Source organism: Dipodomys merriami, unplaced genomic scaffold (assembly GCF_024711535.1).
Source record: "Dipodomys merriami isolate MVZ:Mamm:240054 unplaced genomic scaffold, mDipMer1.0.p SCAF_20, whole genome shotgun sequence".
Lineage (NCBI taxonomy): Eukaryota > Metazoa > Chordata > Mammalia > Rodentia > Heteromyidae > Dipodomys > Dipodomys merriami.
In genome coordinates this window covers 18272608-18300314 of record NW_027203382.1, presented here as the reverse complement: position 1 = coordinate 18300314, position 27707 = coordinate 18272608, and the positions used below count along the sequence as shown (strand labels likewise).

The following is a 27707-nucleotide window of genomic DNA, read 5'->3' as shown; positions in this document are numbered from 1 at the left end:
CAACTTAAGACACACCTCCAGTTAGGGTCTCACTATTTGCAGGGATCAGCCTGAATCAATTCCTCCTGTGTACGCTTCCTGTTGTAGCTGGTATAACAGACACATACCAGCATGTCTTGCTTTTCTTGTGGAAATAGAGTCTCCAAAGACATTTGCCTGGGCTGTTCCTGAATCATTAGCTTCCTAATCTTCATCTTCAATTAGTTGAACTCTTACTCATAAGGAACTTGCTACTCTAACTTTAGCATTACCAAATTCAAGACCCTAGTATCTATGCCTTCTGATACATCTTTCTTCTGCCAGATGGTGCAGTATTCTATAAAAAACGAACTACACTCAGCACCAGTCTGGGACGGGCACACCTTCTGAACCATGTGGTCTGTGACAGAACTCCATTTGTTTCCTACCTTTGACACATGACTGGAGAGTCTCAGGACTTCTTTTGCCTGCAAGAGAAAACTCCTTTGTGCTGTTAATTTCTGCCTTACAGTATTATTCTAGAAGGATTTGTTGCTTTAGCTGTAAGTACATAGTTTCCAAGGTGACACAGCTTTAAAGCAGCTGAAAATCAGGTAGGTCATGCATCAATAAGGCAATGTATGTCCTACAAAATTAAGAAAAGTAATGGAAGAGCTCGGTGGGGAGGGATGGATGTGAACACTGAAAGGGTGACATTGATCAAGATGAATTGCATTCATAAACTGCATTTTTCAATGATAATTCCTTTGTACAAAACTACTTAAAGAACAGAAAAAAATTAGTGTTCTGAGGGTAAACCACAAATAATGGCATGGTCTATTAGCCAATGAGGTAAATGTTTTTCTAAATAATCTACATGGAAATCTCCATTCATTCTTCCTTCATAACCCAGAAAAAGGAAGTCACTTCACAGAAGGCAAGGTTAACAAACCCCTGTTTCTAAGGACTTGTAGGTAGTGAATAAATGCATGCAATTGGTAGTCTTTTACCTAGCATGTATTTGTATGAAAACATGTCTGTGCAGATGCAAAGAAACTCTTTATTTACTTTCAATCTCACTACATCTTTAGCAATAAGTCCTTCACCTCCTCAGATTTACCCTTGTATTGCTTATCTTTCCTTCTCTACTTTCCATCTGAGATTGTCATGCTACTACCACTCCTATTTCTTTCAAACAATTGAACAATATTAAATAAGATCTAAAATTGGGTCATAGTTATTTGTGTCTAATTCCTTATCACTTGCAGAAGGAAGTACCATTTTCTTCTCCTAAGCAGCACCAAAACAGCTAATGAATACTGATAATCTCCACAAACAATAAAATTTACAGTATTATTGTTTATTTGGCCATAGGGCTAAATATGAGACATAAGAGACAAATACCATTTTAAACCATACTAATTTTACAGGCTCCATATAAATTTTGTAGGTTCTTGGAGGCATATGGTACTTAAGACATTAATTTGGTTGTCATTCAGAAACTAACGTCATGGAAATTGGTGTTATTGCATGATGTTATTGCATGGTATTATAGGTTAATGGTTTGCTCATCTACCCACTCACTTAGCAAATATTTATAAGGCACCTACTATGAACTAAAATAGGCACTCTTAAGTATAATTAGTTGAGTAAAACACAGGTCTTGCCCTAGTAAAAGCAGCTTACTCTCTAGAGAGGAGATTAACAACAAAAACAACAAAACCCTCAAGTATAATATTGTAAGGATTAAAGAATGTAAATAAAATGAAGGTAAGTATAAGAATGGAGTGTTAGGACAGGAAAAGAGAAAGGAAGGAGTTATTGAATGGCAATTCATGTGAGAAATCAGAGGGGCCCACTCTTTAGAATGGGCTCATTTTTTAGTTTTATCTCTTGGATCAAAATCTAAGAAGATGAATTTGAGCAAGCCTTGTGATTGTCTAGGAAACTGCAGGCCAGGCAAATAAACACAGATGTTAAGGCCTCAGACAAACAAAGCAAAACCAAAAACCATAGTATGTTTGAGGACAAGAGGAGAACTAATTGAATGAAATATAATCAGTAGTGGATGAGGTCATGGGCAGTGGATAGGAATAGAATGTGACAGGCAGTTTTGGTCACTAAAAGGTCTTTGAATTCTACTTCAAGTCCATTAGGAAACCACCACGGAGGCTTTTGAATCCTAAAACAACGTAATACAATATATGGTTAAAGGGGTCATTCTTGGATGAAATTTTGAAAATTGACTGGGACAAGTCAATATGGCTTTTACAATAATGTCAAAGTGGAATATGATACCTTAGGAAATAATGGAGGTGGAAAGTGATCAACAGAATCTGGATATAGATTTTTATCACAAAGCATACAGGAAACATTGCATATATATAGGAAATAGGAGCATATCATTTATGCACTCCTAATTGCTCACTCTAAGAGTCAGACAGAGAGGCAGAGAGAGAGATAGACAAACTTTTTCCTTCCTCCCTTCCGTTATCTCCATCTCTCACCCCTGCATTTAAGAAAATATGCAGTACAATTAGAAGACTTTACTTATTGAATGGAGATATATAGTGTTTCCATCCTCTCTGTTAGCTGAAATAAAATAAGTATTTTAGTACTACTAGTTTCTAACATGATTAAAGAAAAAGTACATTTGCAAGCCAGATATGGAAACAATGATTGTAACTTATGAATCTACAGAAATTCCAATTACAAAGAAATTCAGATTAAGTTAAATTGCCTAGGCTTGATACCTAAGAATAGACAAATGATCTACCCATATCTCTTTGAAAGATATGGAAAACAAGGTTAACATACTCATGAATTCAAATTCATATGACTTAGTAATAATATTCAAGGAATCAAAGCTCAGGTATTTTACATATCTATGTTTTCAACTCTCATAGTATTCATTCCTTTATTATCCAAATAAATTGTGGTCATCTTATTTAGAAAGAAAAGCAGAATCAATTTCTTAATTCACCCACTTAGAAGGACATTTTTAAGATGTTAAAGGGGGCAACTATTCATTCAGAAGTGTTCTAATTTAATATGTCTTAGAAAATGATTAAAACTTTCTGATATCTGAGACTAATTTGTCTGCAAATGATATGCTAACCTAAATTTCTCTTAATGTATACGCCATGGAATTACTGTAAAAATCCATCAAGTTGCAGACTTTCCTTTAAAATTCAAATAATGTCTTTTTGCAAAACTCTACTCTATTATATAGTATTATATTAGTCATAATTTACATATATCCCTTTATATTGCATTACACTACGGCATTAGACTCAGCTATCTGAGAAAACAAAATGATACTACATCTAAAGAAACTGCATTTTATGTGTCATTAACAATGTCAGAATTCAATATTTCAAATACTATACACACATTTAAGGTATTTTTAGTATATGTATAGTTGTGTGCGTCATGTTTATCTTCTAAAATTCTATATATCTTAATGATGTTATTGAAAGCTAGAAAAACTGACAACAAAGGCATATTGGGGAGTATAAGAAACTTCATATTATTTTGAAATATTGGTACAAAGGGGTTTCAACTCAATATGTCAATTAACCTATAATATATCTTGATAAATGTCACAACTTCTGTCATTCTTCCTCCATCTATCCCAGTGATCTACATTCCCTCCAGTTTCGTAGCTCTATTTTTATGTATGTACATTAAGTATTATCATGGTATTCATTCACCTTCCTCTCTCCATTCATCTACTTTACTACCCTTAACCCCAATCTGTTTCAAAGAGGACATGTTTCAGGCTTTTGATATTCATCCTGTTAAACTGTCTGTTAACTGATAGTGGTATTACACCATGGAAACCCACCCCCATGTATATGGACAGTGTAAAATTATGTTGTATTCCTTAAGTCCTCTCAAAAAGTAATAAAAGAAACAGTTATAATTCTTCTTTCTATGCATATCTATCATGTGCGTCTGTCAGGACAAGGCTCTGGGTTGGCCTTCAGCCAAATAAGAAAAAGAAGGAAAACAAAATGTCTTGACAGTAATCAGTGCATTAGCTAATATCTTTTCTGGCCTGATTCTTTCAAAAAGTAAAAGGTTTTTGCTGTAAGACAATTTATATTATTTTGAACAAAGGATGAATAACAAAATTTGAGAAAGTTTTGCGGTATCATAATCAATGTGTGCTAATAATCATTTATCCTATGCTTAATCTGTTTTTGAGTGTTTCACTTATTAGTTTCTTTTTTATGGAGAGTAGATTAATTCTCTTTTTTAAAAAAATGTTTTGGGGGCTGGGAAGGTGGCTCAGTGGTATAATGCTTTTCTGGCACTTATGAGGCCCTGGGAAAAGTTGGCAGTGGCACTGTGACTCAAGTGGTAGAGTGCTCGCCTGAAGAGCTGAGGGACAGTGCCCATGCCCAGAGTTCAAGCCCCATGACCAACAACAACAAAAAAAATGTTTTATTATAGTTGCTGTACAGCGGGGTCACAGTTACATGAACCAGGTACAACCAGTATAATTATTTTATAACTATGTCTCTCCTTCCATTGCTCTTCATTAGTCTTTTCCTCCCCCCATGCCCACCCACAAGATATTCAGTTAATTTTCCACATAGTGTCTAGTGAGTATCACTATTATATTTCTTTTCTTTTCCTTTTATTTATTTAATTTTTTGTCGGTCATGGGGTTTGAAATCTGGGCTTGGGAACTGTCCCTGCACTCTTCAGCTCAAGGAGAGCGCTCTACCGCTTGAGCCATAGAGCCACTTCTGGTTTTCCAGTGGGTTTATTGGAGATAAGAGTCTCACAGACTTTCTTGCCCAGGCTGGCTTTGAACCATGATCCTCAAATCTCAGCCTCCTGAGTAGCTAGGATTACAGGTGTGAGCCATAGACTCCAAGCCTCACTATTGTATTTCTTCATTCTTGTTCCACCTTTCATGTGCCCTTTCTTACCCTTCTAAATGCAAATTAGCATTACCTTACAGAGGCCAAATGAGGTATGCATAGGAGTGGTGGTCAAAGGCTCAATAGCTACAGACAATGGTCATATAAAATAATATTCTATGAAATGAACTCTAAGAAAAGGACAGGAGAGACATTCTTTAGTCGCCATTGTTGTTAATTTTCTTTTCTTTTACTTTTGTCTGCTTAGTTCCTTTAAGGTCTGGTATTTCTCACCACATGGTTCTAGAACATTAATTTCAAGCTTCACACATTACAGTCATCTGGGGAGGTTTGTAAAAGTCCTAATGCTTAAAACCATACCACAGACCAATTAAAACAGAATCTCTGGGGTGGGAATCTGGCACCAGTAGTTTTTATGCTTCCTCAAGTGAAGCTGATGTTCAGGTAAGGCTTAGAGTCAGAGTTCCAGAATCACTATGCATCTTCCCTAAGCCACCTGTTATATACTCAGACTCACATGCACGCTGCATTTCTTTAATGGCAATCTGCATAGAGAGCATAGGGAAACTTTATATATATAGTTGGACTCCTGTATGATCCATGTGCTCACCATGTTTGAGAGGTTATGGATTATAGAATTGACCTTATACGTACCTGCAAAATCTTAAGTGTCTTGGAATCTCAGTCTTGTAATTGGGGATTGGATATAAGTTTATTGTAGAAATAGTATTAGAGAACTATTTTGTTTTGCAGTAATATAGTTTTCAAGTGTTAGTAATAACTACAGGTGAAATTTTCACAATGTTTATTTAGGCAAATTGATTATTTAGTGAATGAGCCAAAATGAAGAAAACATCTAACTAAAATTGTAAGGGAGCAATATAGAATAATAATTATGAGAACAATGTTCAACAAGGAATTCTTATACAAATTCCTAAAGATCCATATTGAATCTCTCCCAAAAAGTTCTACCTAATTTTTTGTAAAAGTGTATAATTAAAATATCTTAAGGAAGGGGCTGGGAAGGTGGCTCAGTGGTAGAGCGCTTGCCTTGCATGCCTGAGGCCCTGGGTTCGATTCCTCAGCACCACATAAGCAAAAAGAAAAAAGCCAGAAGTGGTGCTGTGGCTCAAGTGGTAGAGTGCTAGCCTTGAGCTGAAGAGCTGAGGGACAGTGCCCAGGGCCAGAGTTCAGGCTCCATGACCGGACCCCCCAAAAAATTATCTTAAGGAACATAAAAAAATCAGTAGGAATTCCTATTATATCTTTAAGGATTAGAGATTTTATTATACATAACTCTTTAAAATTTTATGAAAGGTACTCTGAAACATTTGATCATAATCCAACAAATATACTTTTCTGGGAATCAGAAAATGGAGTTATTAATTCCAGTCATTGTACATGTTACTTCTTACACAGAACACAGTGAGTGAACTCTACAGTGCTTCTAATACTGAATTATTGGATGGGAAACCTGGTGAAGCACAGAAATATTATATATGAAATGGTGCTTCATCAATTTATCAGGATAGAATAGCACCAAACACTAAGTCTACTCCACAATTCTTCCCCTCCTCTAGTGGTTTTTCCAGTATAGTGTGCAGATTCAAGATAAATGGTCAAGATAAATTATATACCACTAGTCCTTAAGTTTGGGCCATATAAAGATCATATGGGTTGTTTTACATCTCAAAGTGTTAAATCATAAGGCATTGGCAAAACAAAAATCTTTCTATATTTGGGGTAGACCAGGTGTTTACATATTTAACAAGTTCAACCTAATAGGAAAATCGTGCAATTGCTAAATTATATAATTAAACCAATTAATAATGATTATGAAAACAGTAAAAAGTATTGTCTAACTCTAAGGAAAGTACAATTTGCAAAAGTAAAATGACTGGTGGCCTCAATAAATATCTTGAAGGAATGAGTTCATTAATGATAACATAAAATTAAGAACAAGTGGTTTTACAATAGTTAGCAGAACATATAAAGAGGAAAGAATGAAATCCTGTGTTTTTTCTAGCTACCCTCCTTGGTAGGAAAAAAGTAAATTGGTTAGTGTTTTATCTTTAGCTTGCCTGATACATGGAGCGCATCTTGTAACAATTTCTTTTACTTTCTGGCCTGGGGCTGGTGTTAGACCAGCATTCCTTCCTTACAGAGGAAGAAAGTGAAACTGTGGCACTGTGCACCCAAATATAGAGAATGCACACAATGCTGTGTGCAATGAGAAGATAGGCCAAATCTTGGGAATGAAGACATATTCCTTCTCTAAGGCACTAGATTTGTCACTAAGCAACAAGTAAAATATGAGTACTTCTAGCATGCCTAAAAATAAAAACTGCCTGTTTACAATGTATTTCAGATGTCTCAATTCCTGAAAATTTTAATCCTCATGTCATCATCAATTTTGATGCTTATGGTCCTATAAGATGTATTGTTTAATTTATATTTACATATATGTATGTATTTTACACTATACTCTGTCATTTTCGAAGAAAACTCACATGGTAGTACTATATAAAGTATTAATTATTATTGCAAAATGCATGAAAGTTATAACCTCATTATTTTCATTATGATAAAAATAATAGGCAATAGAAAAAAACTCAAATAGTGACAACAATATTTGCTGAATATGCATAGAATCAAAGACCCTCTTCTTTTATTGGTGAATATAAAAATGATGCAACCACCATAGAAGGCAGTTTGAAAGTTTTTTAGAAAGTGAATATTCTTTTTCCAAACAATGTGATCATTGCACTTCTTGGTATTCACACAAATGAGTTGAAAACTTATGTCCACACAAAATTCTACACATGAAAGTTTATAGCAATTTGATTTATTCTTCTCAAACTTAGCAACTTAATTTATTCTTATCAAAAAATGAAAAGCTATACTATATATCAGTAGATGGATAGATAACCTGTGACACAACCACAAAACGGAAAGTTACTTAGCAGTAAAAACAAATAAATGACCAATTCCTAAAGAAATAAAACAAAGCAACAGCAATAACAACAATAAAATGGAAAAACCTCAGAAGCATACTATTAAGTGAAAATAGCAATGAATGATCCAATACTAAATATTTAAAATGTCAACAATTGTCAAGAAGTCAGGATAGAAGTGGAAATGAGCCAAAATCTTTATTAAACCTGAAACTGCTCTAAATATAAGTTTATACATTTTATTAAGACTTCAAACACAGATAGACATAGCTAATACTCATACTGACAGTTGGAAAAAAGTTTGTAATTCATAACATTTTTCACAAAGTAGTTGTAAAACTGTATCTACTATATGTGCTTGTCACTCATGTATCAGGAATGTAAAGTTTTTAAAAATATCTATATATAGTCACAAACTTGCTTTAAAATATTCTGTCATAAAAAACTAAACTAGCACTAAGCCCTCCAAAAAGCTGTCGTACTAATTTTCTATTCTTTTTTCCAGATGAATTATGCACATAATATTAATGCATCCCCAATTCTTATTAATTTTTGGAAGGTTGGTTTTTCAAATTCCTGATATGTTTTTCACCAACCAGCTATTTAATTGAAATAAAGATTCCATCTTGATTTGTGAACTGACCATATTCAGCTACTGAAAGCCTTATGCAATCTGATTAATGTATAATATGTGCTTTTGTGAAATGTTATACTGGCACTGCTTTGAACAGTTAATATACTTTTTTAAAAATGAAAAGCAAATATGAAGTAGGTTCTGTCAGGGGGCAAACACTAGAGGGAGAGGAGAGGATGAATGAGAGAAGAGTGAATATGATCAAAGTATTTTAGGTTCATGTATAGAAACTGAATAACAAAAGCTTCTGAAATTTTTTTAGGAAAGTGGGATAAGGGAGAGAATGTAATCAAGATGCACTGTAAGCATGTGTAAAGATATCACAATGAACTTTCCCTGCATACCCAATATTCTTAATGTGAATGGTTTGGTATAAAAACAACAGAATAGTATTTCTCAAAATTTTCAGTGTGGAGGAGGCCACTAGGGACCAGTTTGCAATATAAATTCTTAGTAAATTTGAGTGACACTTGATAGGTTGTAGTTACAGCAAACTTTTAGGTATTGCTAATCTAGGACCACAACCTGGTAAATACCATGATAACAAAACTTCAAGTGTCAGGGGAAAAAGAATCTAAATCTTTTCAAGAGATTAAAGAGCCCTTTTCCCACTTCTCTTACTCAAAGAGCTCCCAGGGCTCCCAGAACTTCTGAATCTGTTTTCCCAGTATATAATCCTTTTCAGTTTCAAGTATAAAAAGGAAGGCTTGATAACCTTTCTACAGGGAGCAAGTTACCCCTTTAGTCATAACACTTCTCTATCTCATATGACCCAAAGGTCATCCATTTCTAGTTCAATTCCTTACTTTATAAATCTTCAATTGCAGGAAGGCCAAATGTCTAGATCAAGGTCACTTATTCAATAACCGTAAGGGTCATGTCTCAAATCCAGATTTCTGTTCCCAAATCCCACCCTTTTCCTTTTTTTCTCTCTTACTACTAATAAATACTATCTTCACATTACAGGAAAAAAAGTTACTTAGAATATTACTTTCTAATTTTAAATTGTATCTCTCAGATTCAGATTTCCTGTTGTGATTTTAACATGTATAGAGGTCTTGTCAGTTGCAGCAAGGAGAGAGCATATTTGTGCTTCAATGTAAGACTTTAAATTTAACATGTTCCATCATGGAGAAAGGGGACAAGATGATTTATGCTACTTTCCCAACCCACATAATCTTCTGTTATCTTTCTTTTTCTTTTTTTCTTTTCTGCTTTTTGTTTTTTGTTTTGTTTGTTTGTCTGCTTGCTTTTTGATGTGGGGTTTGAACTGAGGGCCTGGGCGCTCTCCTTCAGCTCTTCAGCTCAAGGCTAGCCCTCTACCATTGAGCCACAGCACCACTTCTGGTTTTCTGGTGATTCTTAGGACATTCCTGCCTGCACTGGCTTCCAACTGTGATCCTTAGATCTCATCCCCATGAGTAGCTATGATAACAGGCGTGATCATACCGAGTGGCTATCATAGTCTTCTTCATATAACTTGTGGACAAACATGAGTGGGAATCAGAGGAAGGAAGAAGCTTCCATAATAACAAAATCCAAGATACATCTCACTCATACTGGGGGAAAAAATCACCTAATGTTTAGGGCGTGACTTTTAAATCACTGATGATAACTGAACTTAAGCTGACATTTACAATATTGAGGCCACAAACCCTAGAAATGTGAAAAGATGTACCACTGCATGGATGAAATCAAGACTTGGCATTTTCCAATCTGTCTTAAGAGAAGGTGCCAACTTCATACTGGCATCACAGTTGGTCCATGTGGGAGCCTAATTAATGTGTACCATTAAGTGAAATTAAGGGCCTACACAGGTTTTACAAATACTGTTCTAAGCTTTTTAAGGATTTCCTCTAACAATACCAATCTATATCTGTATTTGGTTAGTTTTTCCCACATGAAGCTGTGCACTATGGAATGATGAAACTGATGAAGTGACTTGATTTTGAGTATAATCCCTGTCTCTGACATGTTATCAAACAGTCCATCATGATAGTTGATATTTGGCTCCTATTTCTGAAGAAGTCTCTCTCTCTCTCTCTCTCTCTCTCTCTCTCTCTCTCTCTCTCTCTCTCTCTCTCTCTCTCTCTCTCTCTCTCTCTCTCTTTCTCTTTGTCTCTGTCTCTGTCTCTCTGTGTCTGTCTCTGTGTCTGTCTGTCTGTCTGTCTGTCTGTCTGTCTGTCTGTCCGTGTCTCTCTCTCTCTCTCTCTCTCTCTCTCTCTCTCTCTCTCTCTCTCTCTCTCTCTCTTTCCCGTATGCACTATAGACAAATATTGAAGAATAGAGTTGAGTGGGGTAGACAAACTATTATCTACTGGCACTATGTCTGACATATTTCCAGTTATGCAATTGAATAAAGATGGATAGTTTTCTTGTCACAAATTAGCCAGGCAACAAGGCACTCAAGATGTTGGGTTCCCATCTTAGTCTTTCTAGAGGTATCTCAAGATATTTGTATCTGGATATCAAGCAATGATGCTTCCTTGAAGGAAAACAACTTATGGACAAGGTCTGAAAAAAGTCCATAGTTTCACATTTGTTTGTTGATTATATGATCTTTAGAACCATTACCCAGCAGGTTCAGAACCAGTTTTGAGGAGCACAAGTGTTCATGTACTATTATACGCTTCTCTAGAAATCTGAAAACACTTAGCCTGTAAAGCCTCTGGAAAAGTACAAGATACTGCTGAAGTCCCAAGACTAGAGAACACTGTATTTGATGTTGGTGATTGGAAATCTGGCCTTCACTGACATATGTACATTTGCCCTACTCATTCCAAACATGATTGTCTTAAGTGTCCCTTTAGTATTCATGGCTCATATATTCTCTCTTCATCCTTCCTACCACATGCTGTTTCCCTCCGTGTGATCAACCTCTCATACTCCCTTAACATTCAGCCTGCACATGGCCACTTCTCTAAAAGCTTTCTCTAACACCACAGAATTCACTATGCCCTCACTGCCTCCTGGGGTCCCACAACATTTAAGGTCCCATGTCACTCATTTTGCATTTATATTCAGCCCTAATTCTAAAATAAAATCATCACATGTGGACTTATTAACCTTTCCAGGAGAAGTAAGAATGAGGGCAAAAACGAGAAACTCAGACGAACTTTTAAAGAGTTTCTCTCCAAAATGCCAAGCAAGAATTAGAAAGCTGGCTCCCAGAGAGGGCAATGAGACAGACAATTAGTGCTCTTTATTTTTGGGGTATCGTTTCTGATCCTAATGGCCAGAATAATTTCTAAGACAAGAGATAACATAGCTTTAGGATATGTGTGAAAGAGAAAGACAAATGTCAATTTAATATCAAGGGTAACATTTTGCAAGTCTACCTGAACAGTAACGACCAGCCAAGGTATTACAACATGTAGCTTCTGCACAATGAGATAGCCATAGCTGCCACTACTGGAAGGACTGGATCTCAGTGTTGAGAGATTGATAGACTCAGAGGGATTAGAATAGCAGGTGCCAAATATCATGGCACTATGTTGTTCCATGATTCTGTGGTGCAACTACAAACCAGAATGATGATGACATGTACATATTGGATCAACAATAACCAATGTATATTGAAAAGAAGTAACTTACTGTGCTGACAGTGAATCCCATTAAAACCATGGGGACATTTACAAACATAGCCTATGAATGTGTCGCCACGGTAAGCTTCACTTATTTCGCAGGTTCCTCCGTTATGGCATGGGTTTGGGCTGCAAGGACCTAAAAGAAAAGGAAAAATTCAATGTGAAGAATATGCTTGAAAGTAGGTCTAGTTCAACATTTTGCAACTGACAGTTACATAAAAAGCATGTTCAGGATAATAGTGATTGCATGAACTCTGAAGACCACAGTCCTGGGATTAATATGGGTTTCATTACTTTTTTGCAATGTGATTTGGGGGGATTTATTTAGCATCTGTATCATCCCAGTTTCCTCTGCTCTTCAGTATCAATATTAGTATAATTTATCTTTTGCAGTTGTGCTACAGATGAAAGTGTTTATACATATAAACTATTCACAACAGTGTCGACTACATAATGCATACACACAAAAAAACCTTAATTATTATCAGAGCTTCGGAATTATGGGACATCTATATATTTTGAAAATGTAATATTGAATGTAAACTTCTGAAATGATAAAAAATAAAGCAGCTATCCACCCTACCTTGCAAATAGCATCTACCTTTAAGCACATAGAACAAATGAAGCAAATACCAGCTGGCAGTCATCTTTTGGAGTCTTTAGGAACTGAGTTGGAATGAAGCAAATACCAGCTTGCAGTCATCTTTTAGACTCTTTAGGAACTAAGTTGGAACATGCCTCTGGAGAAACATATTTTTCCACTGAAAGTAGTAACTTATGAAAAGTTGCGTATTTGAAGAAAAGGAGTAAATAGTTATTTTTAGGCTTTGAGAGAGTAAACTCCATAGAGTGATTAGAACCCGTGTCAGGAAGTAGATTTTTGAGTTCACATCTCCCTTGGAGAGAGCAGATGCCAGCACTGTAGTCAGCTGACAACTTCTAGCTTCTACAGCATGAGATCTTCCGTAACAGTGTTCATTCCAGGCCAATCTCCCTAGGCAGTGTGACTAAGCACAACTTGCTTGTCAAGCTGGGCCAGTCCTGGCCTAGATCTCTGTTCTGGTAAAGATTAAATGCTCTTAAAAAATGCTTACAGTCTGAGGCTTTTTCTGCTCACTAGTCTTTCTTTTCTTCTTTTGGAAAGGACAGGCTATATCGCATTCTGAAGGTTTACTCTAATCTTGCTCTCATTTATCCCTTTTTCTACTTCAGGCTTTCCTATCCCAAATAAACCTTTTATTCTGCATCCTGGTCTATTTTCTTTCTTTCTAGAATCAGCTAATTGAACTAGGGTAGAATCCAGAGTGGAGACTATGAAAAGGAAAGATTCTAGTAGAAGAAAGGAAAAGTTCTGCCTGGGAGATAAAGAATAACCACATAATATAAATAAAGCTTTCTCTAACTGAGTCTTTAATTTTGTTTAACTGTAGTGATTGGAAAACATTTATAAAAGAAAATTCATTAAAAAGGAATTTAGGAATTATATATTAGAAAAGGAATGTGAAATCTATGAAAATAAGTGTTGATGGTCTATGAAAATAAGCTATGAAAAGTGAATTACAGAGTCATGGAAATTACTTCAGAAAGAAGCAACTGTTTACAGTTGAGACAGAAAAGATGACAGATGGGTTGAACACAAGAACAGTGACAACATGAAATAACTGGTTAAGGCTGCTCCAAGCAAGTCTATTCAAGGAGGGCAATTGTGAGCCTTTAGAGTATGAGGGAAAGATTTAGCAAGGCTTCACAGCAGGAAAAATCTCATACTGTTACTTGAGTGGTGCAATAGGACATCACTAACCAGCAGCCAAGAAGAGCTACATAATACTGTCTCATCTGAGAACAACCTTACCTGTGTATCCTTCTTCCATAAACTTTGAAGACAAAATTATACTCCCTTTTCAGTTTAAATGCAATCCCTGTAAAGTTCAATGAAGATTCTCACGAGAAGGGAAACACTGTGAAAACGCTGTTAGTGCCCAGGCCTACACTTTCTGATATATCTGGCTTTTTTTTTTGTTGTTGTTGTTGGTTGGGAAGCTTGATCTCAGGGCAGAGAAGCTGTCCCTGGGCTCTTTTGTTCAGCGCTAGCACTCTCCCACTTGAGCCACAGAATTACTTCTGGTTTTTGAGTGGTTATTTTGGAGATACGTACTGTCACTAGGGGACTTTTCTGCCCTGGTTGGCTTCAAACCCCAATCTTCAGATCTCAGCCTACTGAGTAACTAGGATTACAGGCATGAACCACTGGATGCCCAGCTACATCTGGCTCTTAAAAAGAAATCAGGGAGCTGTGATTTTACTTCAGATATCTCCATAATGATTAAGGAGGATGGACAAGTCTAGCAATCTAATGTACAATGTGAGGAATAAGGCTGATAAAATAATATTAAGGAGTTATAATTAGTAAGATTCTAAATATGTGGAAATTAGCTTCTATTCTAAATAAGTAAATTAGCATCTTCTATAAATGACTATTAAATAAGTAGATTTTAGCATCTCCTGTTACAGAACAGTAATTATGTGAAGTGATAGATGGCTTAATTAATCTTTTTATCACAGTAACCATTTTGCTAACCAGATATATCCAATGACATTTTGAGATGAACCTCAAATATATAGTATGGGAAGCATTTTTAAAATGTATTTCTATGAGTTGGCAGTTTCACAACATACAGCAGACACCAATTAAATTATCTAACACCTGCTGTTGGAGTGGTACATTGCCAATATTTCAGACAGAACAAAGTATTCGTCCTCTGACCATTTTTAGAGCAATTTGAATCATATTCTTTCATTGTTAAAAGATATAAACCATCTACAAATTCAAACTCCTATGTTCTTTCTCATTAATCACTTATTTTCTTCTGACTTATTTTGCAGTTTTCTCTTATACAAAATAGAATTCAATAATATCTCTAAAAATACTGAACATGAAGGAAATCTGTTTTAAGGGGTTATACCTAAGAGAGAAAAATAACTATTGAAACCAGAAAAGATGAATCTGTTTCTGCTTTTCCTAAGAGATTAGAATAATCTATATAAAAGAAAAAGAAATAAATCATGTCCCTGCTCACATATATTTACAGAATTCCATGAGAAATAGAGAAAAACATTTAAAAAGAACTGAAATTGAACTCTCCCAGTGGAAAAAGAGGAATAAGTATACATAATTATAACTGCTTTGATATGTGAATTGCTGGTGATATCACAAATTCAGTGTCAAGACTTGTACAGAAACTACATGAATTGTCTTTACAGGTATATCAGCTGTATATGAAATCCTACTAACTACAAGTACTTGAGAGATATGTTTGGGGAAATCAACTAGAAAGGACTGTCTCATCTTGGCAGATGGGTACAAGACCTGATATGCACTGAGGAACAGGGAGCAAGAAATGACTATATTGTATAAAGCCCCAGACATTCTAGGCACCTGCTGAGAACATAGGTGAAGACTGCCCAGTAATCTTAGTGCAGCCTTTGAAAATCACCAAAACTTGTGAATTAGTGAGTCCAAGCTCATTCAATTTATATCCCAAAGTATATTACCACATTGGCTGACATCTTTGTTTTAGAAAACCCTTACTATCTCAGCCTATAATTGTTGTTATTTTTCCTACTTCAAGAAATGCATATGATTTTTTAAGGACAACGATGTAAATTAAATAGAATGAGAATTTAATCTTTCCAGAGACCCTCATGTGCTATACGTATGAAATACATTTAAAAGAAAATATTGCTTTGTAAGACTATCTCTTGGTTTTAGGGTAAGGAAACTAATATCAAGAAGGTAAGTAATATGCATTTATTTTATTTTATTTATTTATTTTTGGCTGTATAATGTTTTCTTTTTTTATTTATTGTGAAAATACCGTACAGAGGGGCTACAATTACATGGGCAAGGTAATGAGTACATTTCATTGTTCTCGCCTCCTTTGTTTCCCCTTCCCATCCCTTACCTTCTCCCCCCTCCCCACCACCCCCTCTCCCCCAGCCAAAGTTGTAAAGTTCATTTTTCGAAAACGACTTGTACATCTCATTGTTGCAATAAGTCCACTTGTATCCCTATTTAAATGATTTGTTTTTTTCCCTTCCCCTCCACAAATTATACCAACATCAAATACAGTGAAAACAGGGGTTATACCGTGGGGGAGGGACATACAAAGCAACAAAGAAATATCTTATAAATATGTTAGAAATAATAGCAAGAAAGAAAAAACAACATTTGAGTCCTTATCCTGGGGTTCATTTCACCTAAAATCAACTTATCTGACCATTTCTGCTTGTCTCAGACAAGTAATACGCATTTTAATATAATCTGTCCAACTAAAAAGTCTACACTCTTCCCAATAAGCTATACTTTTTTCATGTTTTTAATCTGCATATTAGCATTAGTTAAGACTGATGTAATCAGCATGAATTCACTACACCCATCCTTACAAATAACATATATTTCAATGTGTCCCAAGTTAGAAATATTTTAGAACATTTGAAGCAATTGAGTCAGAGTATATTAGATCCCACAAATAGAGTTGAGATCTGCTTTGCTAACAGTACTATATTGTTGTTAGTGCTATGTTTGAAATATATTGTTAAACACAAGGTTTTTCCCATCATTTTGTGGTAATTATACATAAGATGGAGGTTAATATGTCTTGGACACATTCTTTCTCAGTGCATAAGACTGTGAGCATAAATGAGTTGTTTCTTATCATTCCTTCTCTCCTACAGCTGGAAAGATCATGAGGAAAGTGTCATGGTAGGCATACAGTAGACATTGAATGCATTTTGAAAAAACAAGCCTATGTCAGTCATGTATGATAAAAATTTGATCAATTGTCTCATCCTTATTCTAATTTTAAATTTATAAGACATCAATAGCATTTGGCTTTTCCTTCAGTACTTAATGGGAATACTTTTAGAAATTCTTCTAAGTCTTTCCGGTTTTAAGCTCTTTAAATTTATAATTAAGTTTCAGTGTTTATTGTCTCTAATATTGTTGAGGTTCTAAGAGTGTTAAACTGAATTGCAAACAACAGATTATCTTGTGTACTTTTGCATAATAATTACATGTATGTTCATTCTCTAACAAATATATAATGAAGCAAAGTGTAAGTTTGTACAATCTCATTAATGGTGCTTTAGTTTCTTAATTTAACAGTTCCTTACATAAAGGCATTCACTTAAATCATAAGTAAAGTGAAACAATCAAATGTAAGTCAGTACATAGGAGTAGCATAATAAATTAAGTCTAAAGGCTTCAGTCAAGAAATTTTCTTGGTAACCAAAATATTTTAGGGTTTTATATCAATTGTAGCAATGACTATATAGGAATAGTTTACAGGTTTCTTAGCTCAAGTTATAAAGGGGTCATCAGATGAAAATGGGAGATTCTAGAAAACTCCATTCTAATCCAGCAATCTCCTCTACTTTCATACCCAAAGTATTATTTTAATCTATTGGTACACTGATAAAGAATAATTACCACTTATAGCATATACTATTGTCTTTACTGTACAGATAAGAATGAAATTGCCTGCCACTGACTGACATAGAGTTTTATTCCATAATTTTAGATTAACATTTATAAATAATGAACTTATTAAGTGTTAGACATTATTTTAGTAATTTTTAATAAATGCCTGAATGGAATTAAAGTTGTCAGCAGCTGAAAGAGCATATCAGAATATACTTAGTCATTCATGCATCTCAATTTTAAGGAACTTTTAATAACTCACTTTGGCTGCAGATATAATGTGCTTGATATTAAGAGATTTCTTGATTTTTGTCAGAAGTGTGTTTGGACTCAGCCTTGTGATTAGTAGGTTCATGCTCTACTGCTGAGCCATGCCATCAGCACTGTATTGCATGACTTATATATGAAATGGGGTTTCCATTCCTACTCAAGCATATATCTAGATGTTATCATTTTTTAAGATTTCCTGTATTTGCTGAGATGACAGATACATGCCACCACGTACCTACTGAGATAAGATCACAAAGAGAGTTTTGCCTTGCTTTTCTGGATATGCGATCCTCCCAATCTCAACCTCCCACATCGTTTAAGATGTCAGATGAGAGCCAGCTAGCTATCCAGCTGTGGGGTGGGAAGGAGTTTGATAAACTTTTCTTCCTGGGGTGGCTTCAGGTGGCCCTCAACTTTGATCCTTCCAGTATTATTAGTCTATAATAGGTAGGATTATAGGCATGAACCTCAGGCTCCTGGCTTCAACTCTTCTTCTTCTCCTTCTTCTCCTTCTTCTCCTCCTTCTCCTCCTTCTCCTCCTTCTCCTCCTTCTTCTCCTTCTTCTCCTTCTTCTCCTTCTTCTCCTTCTTCTCCTTCTTCTCCTTCTTCTCCTTCTTCTCCTTCTTCTCCTTCTTCTTCTTCTTCTTCTTCTTCTTCTTCTTCTTCTTCTTCTTCTTCCTCTTCTTCTTCCTCTTCTTCTTCCTCTTCCTCTTCTTCCTCCTCCTCCTCCTCCTCCTCCTCCTCCTCCTCCTCCTCCTCCTCCTCCTCCTCCTCCTCCTCCTCCTCCTCCTCCTCCTCCTCCTCCTCCTCCTCCTCCTCCTCCTCCTCCTTCTTCTTCTTCTTTCTTCTTTTTCAATGTCATAGTTTTTGGAAATTAAAATCTGAAATTTCCCATTGGCATCTTATTGACCAATGACTTTAATAATCTATGTTCTTAAATTTAGGAGCTAAAATGTGATATGTTTGAGGTACCATGTTTTTTTCTGTAACATATCAGCACTCATATAAATTACTTCCACATGACTTCAAAAGAAAGAAAAAAACAGTGTAGGACAAAGTTTAAAACAAACCAGTATTACTTAACCATTAGAACTTAAGAAGTAAAAAAAAATCACTCCTTTCACTTCAAAAGTCTCTTTTTAAAATGTTTGCATCTTTTTACACCTTAAGTAGAATGGTAATTATGAGCTGTAGATTGGATTAGTATTCATAAAATTCTATATTGTCATTAGAAAACAAAATCTGGTAATATGATCCTTAACAATAAAAGCGTAAGTGGACTTTCAAGATACAAGAGGCTTCAGGGAGCTTTAAAATCCATAATGCTGTAATATGTTTGTAGGTAATCTTTAAGTCACTCCTAACACAATGGGGACAGTACATGATCAATATTAATGAACTACTGAATTCACCAGCATGCTTCCTAGGCATTTTTATGCAAGTGCATATAAGTATGTCAACAAGATTAATTGCTCAAAAAACCCATAGATCTATGCATTTTGCTGGTTCTGTGAATCTATCTTCTTACAATTGCAATAATAAAGTAAAAATTATTTTCATATGTATTACACACTTGTCTTCTCACATGCATAGAGTTAAGCCCCAAACCCTAAATACCTTATGATATATAGGCAGATCTTATAGAAAGTAGATGAGTTAACACTCTTCTTGATGATGCATTCTCAGAATTGGTCAATCTTACAATGTATGCCTCCAAAATATGGGCAGTTAGATATTATAAAGGAATGCACATTTTATATTATGTAATAAAACAAAAGAGGAGGCAACAATGCTTGATAAGAAATGTACTCATTACCTTGCCCATGTTATTGTAACCTCTCTGTATGGTATTTTCACAATAAAAAAATTAAAAAAAAAACAATGAATGCTAGTGGAAAAATTGTAAGCACATAGTTTTCCAATTATGCAAAAGGTTATCATTGACAAGTTTACTTAAAAGAGGATACTTTTAAGAGTATCAATACCTACATGGCTCTTTATATTTATATAAAATTACACACATCCACACACATATCAAAACTCCAAAATATGTGAACAAGAACTCCCTTTCTCTCTTTTAATTTTAATTTTTTGATGTCTATAGGCCATGAATAGAGAACTCAGAAGAAATTAAATTTGCAAACAACTTGGTCTTGAACTTTCAGATCCTAGAGCTATGAGAAATTAAATATTTGTAGCCTAAGCTACTTAGTCTTAGGTACTTTGTTATGGAAGTTCTGGGAAGCTAATAGAGAGTAGATTACCCCATTCTTACTATACAGGAACTGGACAGTGGAGAAGATTATTCTTCCTACTAAAGTTCTTCAGTGGTTTTCTTTTGTGAATTACGTTGATTAAAGTAATTAAGTTAATATTAGAATTGACTGACAAGATATTCATATTTACCACCAGCATCTTAATTAAAATGCTTTTCACTTGGATGTTGTTACAGAGCCATAGAAGATTTTATGGTAATGGGGATCAAGTGTACAAATTAGGAGCAATGCCTAGGAGAAGCCCAAAGATTGTTACCTAGGTAGCCTCAAGAGAAATTTGGCCTGCAAGACCAAAGGAAGAGTCAAAGGAGAATATCTTGTTGATCTTTATCTCAAAGCTTGTGCTTAACATTGATGAGTTCAATGTTAGCAGCTTTCTAAGAAAATCATTGGTTATATTCAATTGATAATCACATGGAATCAGTATAGAACAGTGATTGAGATACAAACTTTCCTCACAGAATAAATGTCTTATTAATAAGTACCTTATTAAACATCAGAGTTACTTAAAATAAATACTAAATGGAAAATAATCTTTCAATTTTAATAATATTAAAAATATGACTGTATTTGTATATTAGTATGAAGGAGTTACTATCCTTTCCCCTGTCTATTCATGTTGAACACTAGCACTAAAACAAGATGTAAACTACTACTTACATATTAGAAATTCTTAGCACCAATATTTTTAATAAGTTTTTTATTGTGAAAATACTGCACAGAGTGGTTAAAGTTACATGAGCAAGGTAATGAGTACATTTCTTATCAAGCATTGTTGCCTGCTCCTTTGTTTTCTTCTACCATCCCTTCCCTCCCACCTCCACAACTATACTCCCCCAGCACCTACATTGTAAAGTTCATTTTTCAACATAGTGTCTTGTACATCTCATTGTTACAGTGGATCAACCTGTATCCCTATTTAAACATTTTGTTTTTTTCCTTCTCCTCCCCTAATTATACACACATAAAATATAGTGAAAACAGGGGTTATACCGTGGGGGTGGAACATACAAAGCAACAAAAAAATCACATGGTACCTTATAAATACATTAGAAACAATAGCAAGAAAGTAAAAAAAAAAAAAAACCTGTGTCCCTATCTTGGGGTTCATTTAGCTTAACTTCATCTTATCTGGTCATATGTACATAGCTTTTGACCTTTTCTGCTTGTCCCAGAAACAATAGCTCCAATATTTTATTACTGAAACAGAACTCTGTATCAGTGCTTTGTAATTAAATTAATAAATATATATATACATGTCTTTCAATACATAGTTTCAATTTTTAGATATATTTAGATCTTCTTATATGTATATTTAGATATGTTAGACATACTTAGATATTTTATGTATGTTTATATATTTTACATATAGATATATTTGGATATTTAAATATGCATTTAAATGTATTTAAATATTTCTAGTTATGTTTTAGATGAATTTTAATTAACCACTATTTGCTGCTTAATTCATATAATGTCATTATTTAAAGAACAATATGGAGAGAACACAAGAAATGGTGACAATTGTCCTAAAAATAATAATTCTATGGGCAGAAAAATAATATATAGAAGCCTTCCGTAAATTGAAAAATACCACATAAACTTATTAAATTTAGAATTAAAAGGATGAAGTGCATTCAAAATGCTTGGTCACTGAGATAAACATTTCAAAAAAACAAAGAGAAACCTGAATGGCAAAACTATGAACCATCATCATGACCAAGACTTTTCTATATCTGTTGGCCACTAAAATATCTGTAGCCCTATGGACGTATATCCATATTCAAATTCTTATGAGAATACCAAACAATAATTGAGTCCAAGCTTATATATGAAACCGGAATTCTATTTGTTGACCTATCTAAGATAATTCCTTTACAATTTCTCCTTATACAAGGAGTTGTGTCCAAACAAATCTCTATAAGACAATTGTTTCAGAAGAATGACTGTCAGAATTACTTTTAGGTATTTGTCGCAAAATATGCATTGGAGGATACTTATAAGCCAGTGGCACACACACACAAAAATATCATTTATGTTTCTCTTAGCTACCAAGATGTCTGTCATCTTTTCCATATCAATAAAATAAAGCACATATTAAAGGTAGAAACCCCATTTTCCATACATATTCTATAAGCAGGCGTCCCAAGTTCTGGGAGCATCAAGCAACCTCACGACTTCAGATGGTGTCTCTAGGCAACTACAACACTTCCATGTTCCTCATCAATCTTTTCATGACAGCTCTTCACATTTTTCAAGGATCCGACTCAACATGTTGCCTATAGTGTACATTTATCATCTTCAGTCTTTAATTATTGCCTGGTCTCTTGCCTCACTTACTCAATTAAAAATTACTTATGGAAAAAATCCTACTCATTGTATTTCAATACCCCAGTGCTAGCTACTCTATTATTGCATGAAGCAATAATAGATAACTGATTTAATAATGCTATGAATTTCAGCATTTTCATCATCTATAATAAAAACCTAAAGTTTAGATATTGGATATATTTTTATCTGAAGCTATCTTTTTTCGCAGTCACAGATTTCAAAAACCCAATTTTAAGTCTGAAGTCAAGCCAGATTTTCTTTCTTGCAATGCTGTAGCAATTTGTAGACTATCAGATTGTGAATAACCTTACAATTATGAAGTAATGGGTGTTTAAAATAGCTGCATTATTGCTACGAAACTAGTGTTCTTCCTCTTCAAACTGGCACAGTGATTTTAATCTTGAAGGCAGTGACAGGAGGTACATGAAAGGATTGATATTTTTCTTTTGGAACTGTCCCATGACTGCCATCTTAATCTTGAGGCGGAGACATCGCTGCAGGAGCTGTTCCAGCTGCACTTATTTGGGACCAGCACATGGCGAATTCACAGCTGAGAGCATTGGAAGCACAGCTGGACAAGCAAGTGACTGTTTGGATTGCCACCTCAGGTTGTGCATGTGGCTTCTTTGTGGCAGACTTGAGAAAGCAGGAAACAAAGCAGGCATGGATTCTGGCCAGCTGGCCATCTGTTCCTTCACCCACTGTGATAATTTGGTCTTGTAGAGTTTTGTTAACTGAGCATTAAGTAATGGCCATGTCAAACAGGGTACATAATGACTGCTTCTTAATCACTGGATGAAAGCTTTAGGGATGTTTGCTCAAACACAGAAAAAGGTCATCAAAGCCAACCAATATAAAGCAAAAGAAAACAATAATCAATGAAATAGATGCGAAATACCAACAAGTAACTTGGTTTGCATTTTTACTTTTCCTATAATTCATAGTTTTTTAAATCACAGTTCATACTAAATACATGAAAGAGAATGAATCTGGTAGGAGGAGGCTTGTTAAATATCATCGTAAAGTTTCCATTATCTCATTACACATATGTTAATATAAATGAACAAACTAAAGAAGAATTTTAAACAATGAAAACATGTGATTAAGCTTTATCATCCTGACTGAACTAAAGGCATTTTTAAGCCTTTGCAATCAAACTTTTCTAAATAATTCACTAGAAAAGCAGTTATTGATTGTCATAGTACTTTGTTTTTGTAAGATAAGATAAAGTATCCTGTTCTGTAAAAGCAGCTGTTCTATTACAAACACTTTAAATACAAAATCATTTTATCCCTTAATGGCAACTTAATTCAAACTATTCTTGTCACATTTCTTCTCACTGCTCTCTGATTCCTATATATTGCTAAGGAAAAGTTTCTGTTAGCTCATGCTGCCTAGCATTCCAAAGTCCATGTATTTGGATTAAATCTATATTGGCAAGAGTACCTCCAGAGTTCACATAATTGAGCCCAAATGCTTCACTGAGTTAGCATCTATTAAATTTCTGACATTAATACTCCCAAAGTTCTACTCAAGCAGTTCCTCCACTCACAGTGTCTTTTTGTGCTCTCACAGTAATTCTGGGAAAGCATGTAGCTTGCAAAAAAGTGATCATGAGAAATCTTTATCAACATGTTACTCAAGAGAAGACATCAAGTACGCAGAGAAGAGTGTGGCCTGGAAAATATAAATGTTTGTGGTTTTTGTCATGGGTAACAATGAATGGCTATGGATGAGTAACTTGGGAAACAGGAAAATGACAGGAAGCCAAACAAAATATTAGTAAATTCCATCATTTACTGTCCAGAGAAAGCTGCAGGAGAGGCAGAGCAAAGAAACAAATTAGCAAGAATACAGTATCCTTGTGGCAATAAAAAATGTTTACCATGTACACCTGTTATCGTTCAAAGTAGCTATTAAGCACTTCAATGTGGGACTTCTGTTTTATGTTTCTTTTATTTATTTTTTTAAATAAGTTTTTATTTTGAGAATACTGTACAGAGGAGGGTTACACAAGTAAGGTAATGAGTACATTTCTTATCAAGCATTGTTGTCTCCTCCTTTGTTTTTCCCCTACCAAACCTTCCCTCCCATCTCCACAACTATACTCCTCCCAACTCCCCCCATCCCACCTAAATTGTAAAGATTGTTTTTCGACATAGTATCTTGTACATCTCATTGTTGCAATGGGTTACTCGATCTCTATTCTGTCTACCTCCAAACACATGACAAATATTTGTTAACTGGATGAAAAATGTTTATATCTGTATGGATTTAGTATATTGTAAATGTACCGTAAGGAAATGTTCTCCTTTGAAACTATTTTTATGAGTTTTTAAAAAATTTTTATTTATTTTTTATTGTGAAAATACTGTACAGAGGGGTTACAATTACATGAGCAAAATAATGAATACATTTCTTATTAAGTATTGTATTTTGAAACTATTTTATACCATAACTTCCACCTAACAGGTGAAGCAAAATTGGAAAACATGCCAATATGTTTTGTTTCCAGTAGAAGGTCTATATGGCCATAGCAGGAAAAATAAAATATGGAGCGCAAAAAGGTCAATAGCTGATCAAAAGGAAAGAAAAAAAATAGCATATTGAGTGACGCTTGTTCTGAGTTTGCCTAAAGTCTTTTCTGGGCCATTTTTGTTTCTGTTTGTGATCTGACTCACTGGTGCAGTTCATGTGCTCAGTGTGTGCTTGTTTTACTACCCTGAAGCCTGTTTGTTTGAGGATACATTTGGGGACCATGAGATTATTCTGAGTGGAGATCCAGTTTACACTGCTTTACCATGAGGATGAGAAAAGCTTTGCTTAGGAAGAAGCTTGCATAGGACAAAAAAGAAAACATTTATGTAAAGTGTTCTCTTTCTGTGATCTAGTAGAATGAAAATGTAGTAGTTTGTATCTAGGAATATACTCAAAAAGAGTATAACAATTTTCTACCACTGCAAACCCAATTAAAAATTCTGGGCTATAACATGCAATTTACTTTATAACCCATTAAAATATTAAAAGGTATACAGTCAGATTTTCATGATGATAAAAATATTTACTTTTACTTTTCTAGTATTATGCATATAAATTTGTAAATTCTAGATTACAGTAATCATGAGAGCATAGCTGGGTAAATTTTAGATGGAGCTATAGTAATTGCTGTATCCTTTATTAGTCATTTCTGCTGACAATATTATGGTAAATATGTTAAAGTTTGACTATGGTTCATAAAATGACAAGGTTCCTTTTATGAATATTATTAGATATTTAAGTCTACCTCAATTGATTAAAATTATGAAACAATTAAATATTCTACTTTAATATGGCAGTCTCTGAATACTTACACTGTATTTAATACTATATTGAATATACTCATAGAAACATTAGAATAAATGGCAAAAATCCAGGTTTCACTTCAGTGCAATTTAATATTTATAGTGTTTTCATGTTCCAAGCAAAATATGCTGATTAAAATGACCAGGAAGTCACCATCTGGTTGATCTATTTAGAAAAAAAGAAGCTGAGCTTATACAGTGCAATATGCCTTGGGCTTTTTCTCTCCTTTATCCTTTCTTAATTCAAATAAATTTCTTTGTGATTAAATGTTATTAAGTACAGAGAAATAATAAGCAAAATGAAAACTGTTAGTCAATAACTAAATATCATAAGCAATTAATTAAGCAAGTTATCAGTATTGTATTTAAATATGGAGATTTGAACTGTCACTCTAAGATTAGTGTAATAAGAGCAAATGATTTTCAGAGTAATCATTACTATAAGTGGAAGCTTTTCACTTAGTCAATGAAGAATTGCTTTTACATAATTGTTTTGAAAAATATTCAAAAATAATTTTTGACTCAAATTGAGAAATGATATAAACAGATTTGTGAATTAAATGTATGCATTACCAGATAGGGTAATTTCTGAAGAAGCAGCTATACAATGTCTTTTCATGTAGGAATCCTAGGGCCCTGGGGGCCCTGTGATTGCCTGTGAGAGGTTTGGCCTGTATTTGAATGATATCAGTGGAAAACCTGAGTTTTAGGTGTGAGTGTTTGACTTCCTCCATGTTTACTTATCTGTGTGATTCCAGGTATCTTGGATCAGTTATGAAACTGTCTAGCTCTACACTTCCTGATTTCTTATAACCAACTCTCAGAATGAGCCCCTAACTTCCTTAAAGTAGCCCCAGGCCAATCTGAACTTAAAAAGCATAGAGTGAGAGAGGGATCTTCCATTTAATCAAGTCTGTCAATTAACCTGTTCCTTACTCCATGGTGTTATTGGATTATTACTTATTTCATATTAAAATAATCAAATATGAGATATCACTACATAGGCAATTCATCATTCCTCACTCTAGGAATCTGCTGCTCTCAGTCAACAAAAGTAGACTATGATACTTCAGTAGTTTCTATAGACATGTTGTAGTTTAACACCACATTAGCAACTATCACAAATATCTCTAATTAGGGTTTTTGAAGATAACAAAATTGTTCAAGATTTAATGTCTTCTAGAAGTATACCACAGCTCACAGCTCACTCACATACTGTACTGTATTTTATATAGTTAAAATTTGACTATAGTCCATAAAATGGTTTTGAAATAATTTAAACCATATTCTGTGTGTGTGTGTGTGTGTGTGTGCGTGCGCACACACGTGTGTGCTGGTTCTGTGCTTGTGTACTCTTCTTGAGCATTTTTGCTTGAGGCTAGTACTCTACTACTTTAGTTATAACTTCATTACTCTCGATTTTTTTTAGGTTTATGTGAAGATAAGAGTCTCACATATTTTCCTGCTGGAGCTGACTTCAAACCCTGTCCTCAGATCTCAGCATCCTGAGTAGCTGCGGTTACAAGTTTGAGGTGCTGACAATAATGTAAACCATATTCTATGGAATAAATCTTAGAATGATCACAAACAAGACCATACTAAAGCTACCAGCACAACTATGTTTATAGCAGCATTATTTACCATAGCTAAGACATGGAACCAACCCAGATGTCCCTCAATAGATGAATGGTTCAAGAAAATGTGGTATATATACACAATGGAACTCTATGCCTCCATCAGAAAGAATGACATTGCCCCACTTGTTAGGAAATGGAAAGACTTAGAAAAAATTATATTTAGTGAAGTAAGCCAGGCGCAAAGAAACATAGGTCCCAGGGTTTCCCTCATTTGCAATAACAAGTATATGTCTGAGACAAGCAGAAATGGCCAGATAAGTTGATGTTAGGTGAAATGAACCCCAAGATAAGGACTCAAATGGTTTTTCTTTCTTGCTATTGTTTCTAACATATTTATAAGATGGT

The 27707-nt window shown here is 34.6% G+C and overlaps 1 protein-coding gene across 2 annotated transcripts in view; it reads right to left on the bottom strand.

The window, feature by feature from the left end:
• Window positions 1-27707, bottom strand: part of Edil3 (EGF like repeats and discoidin domains 3) — a 417822-nt gene that overhangs the window by 214993 nt on the left and 175122 nt on the right. For both annotated transcript variants that reach the window (XM_070031141.1, XM_070031142.1), the window contains one exon: window positions 12036-12164. In XM_070031141.1, the coding sequence (XP_069887242.1) occupies window positions 12036-12164 (129 nt within the window). The remainder of the gene's footprint in view (window positions 1-12035; window positions 12165-27707) is intronic.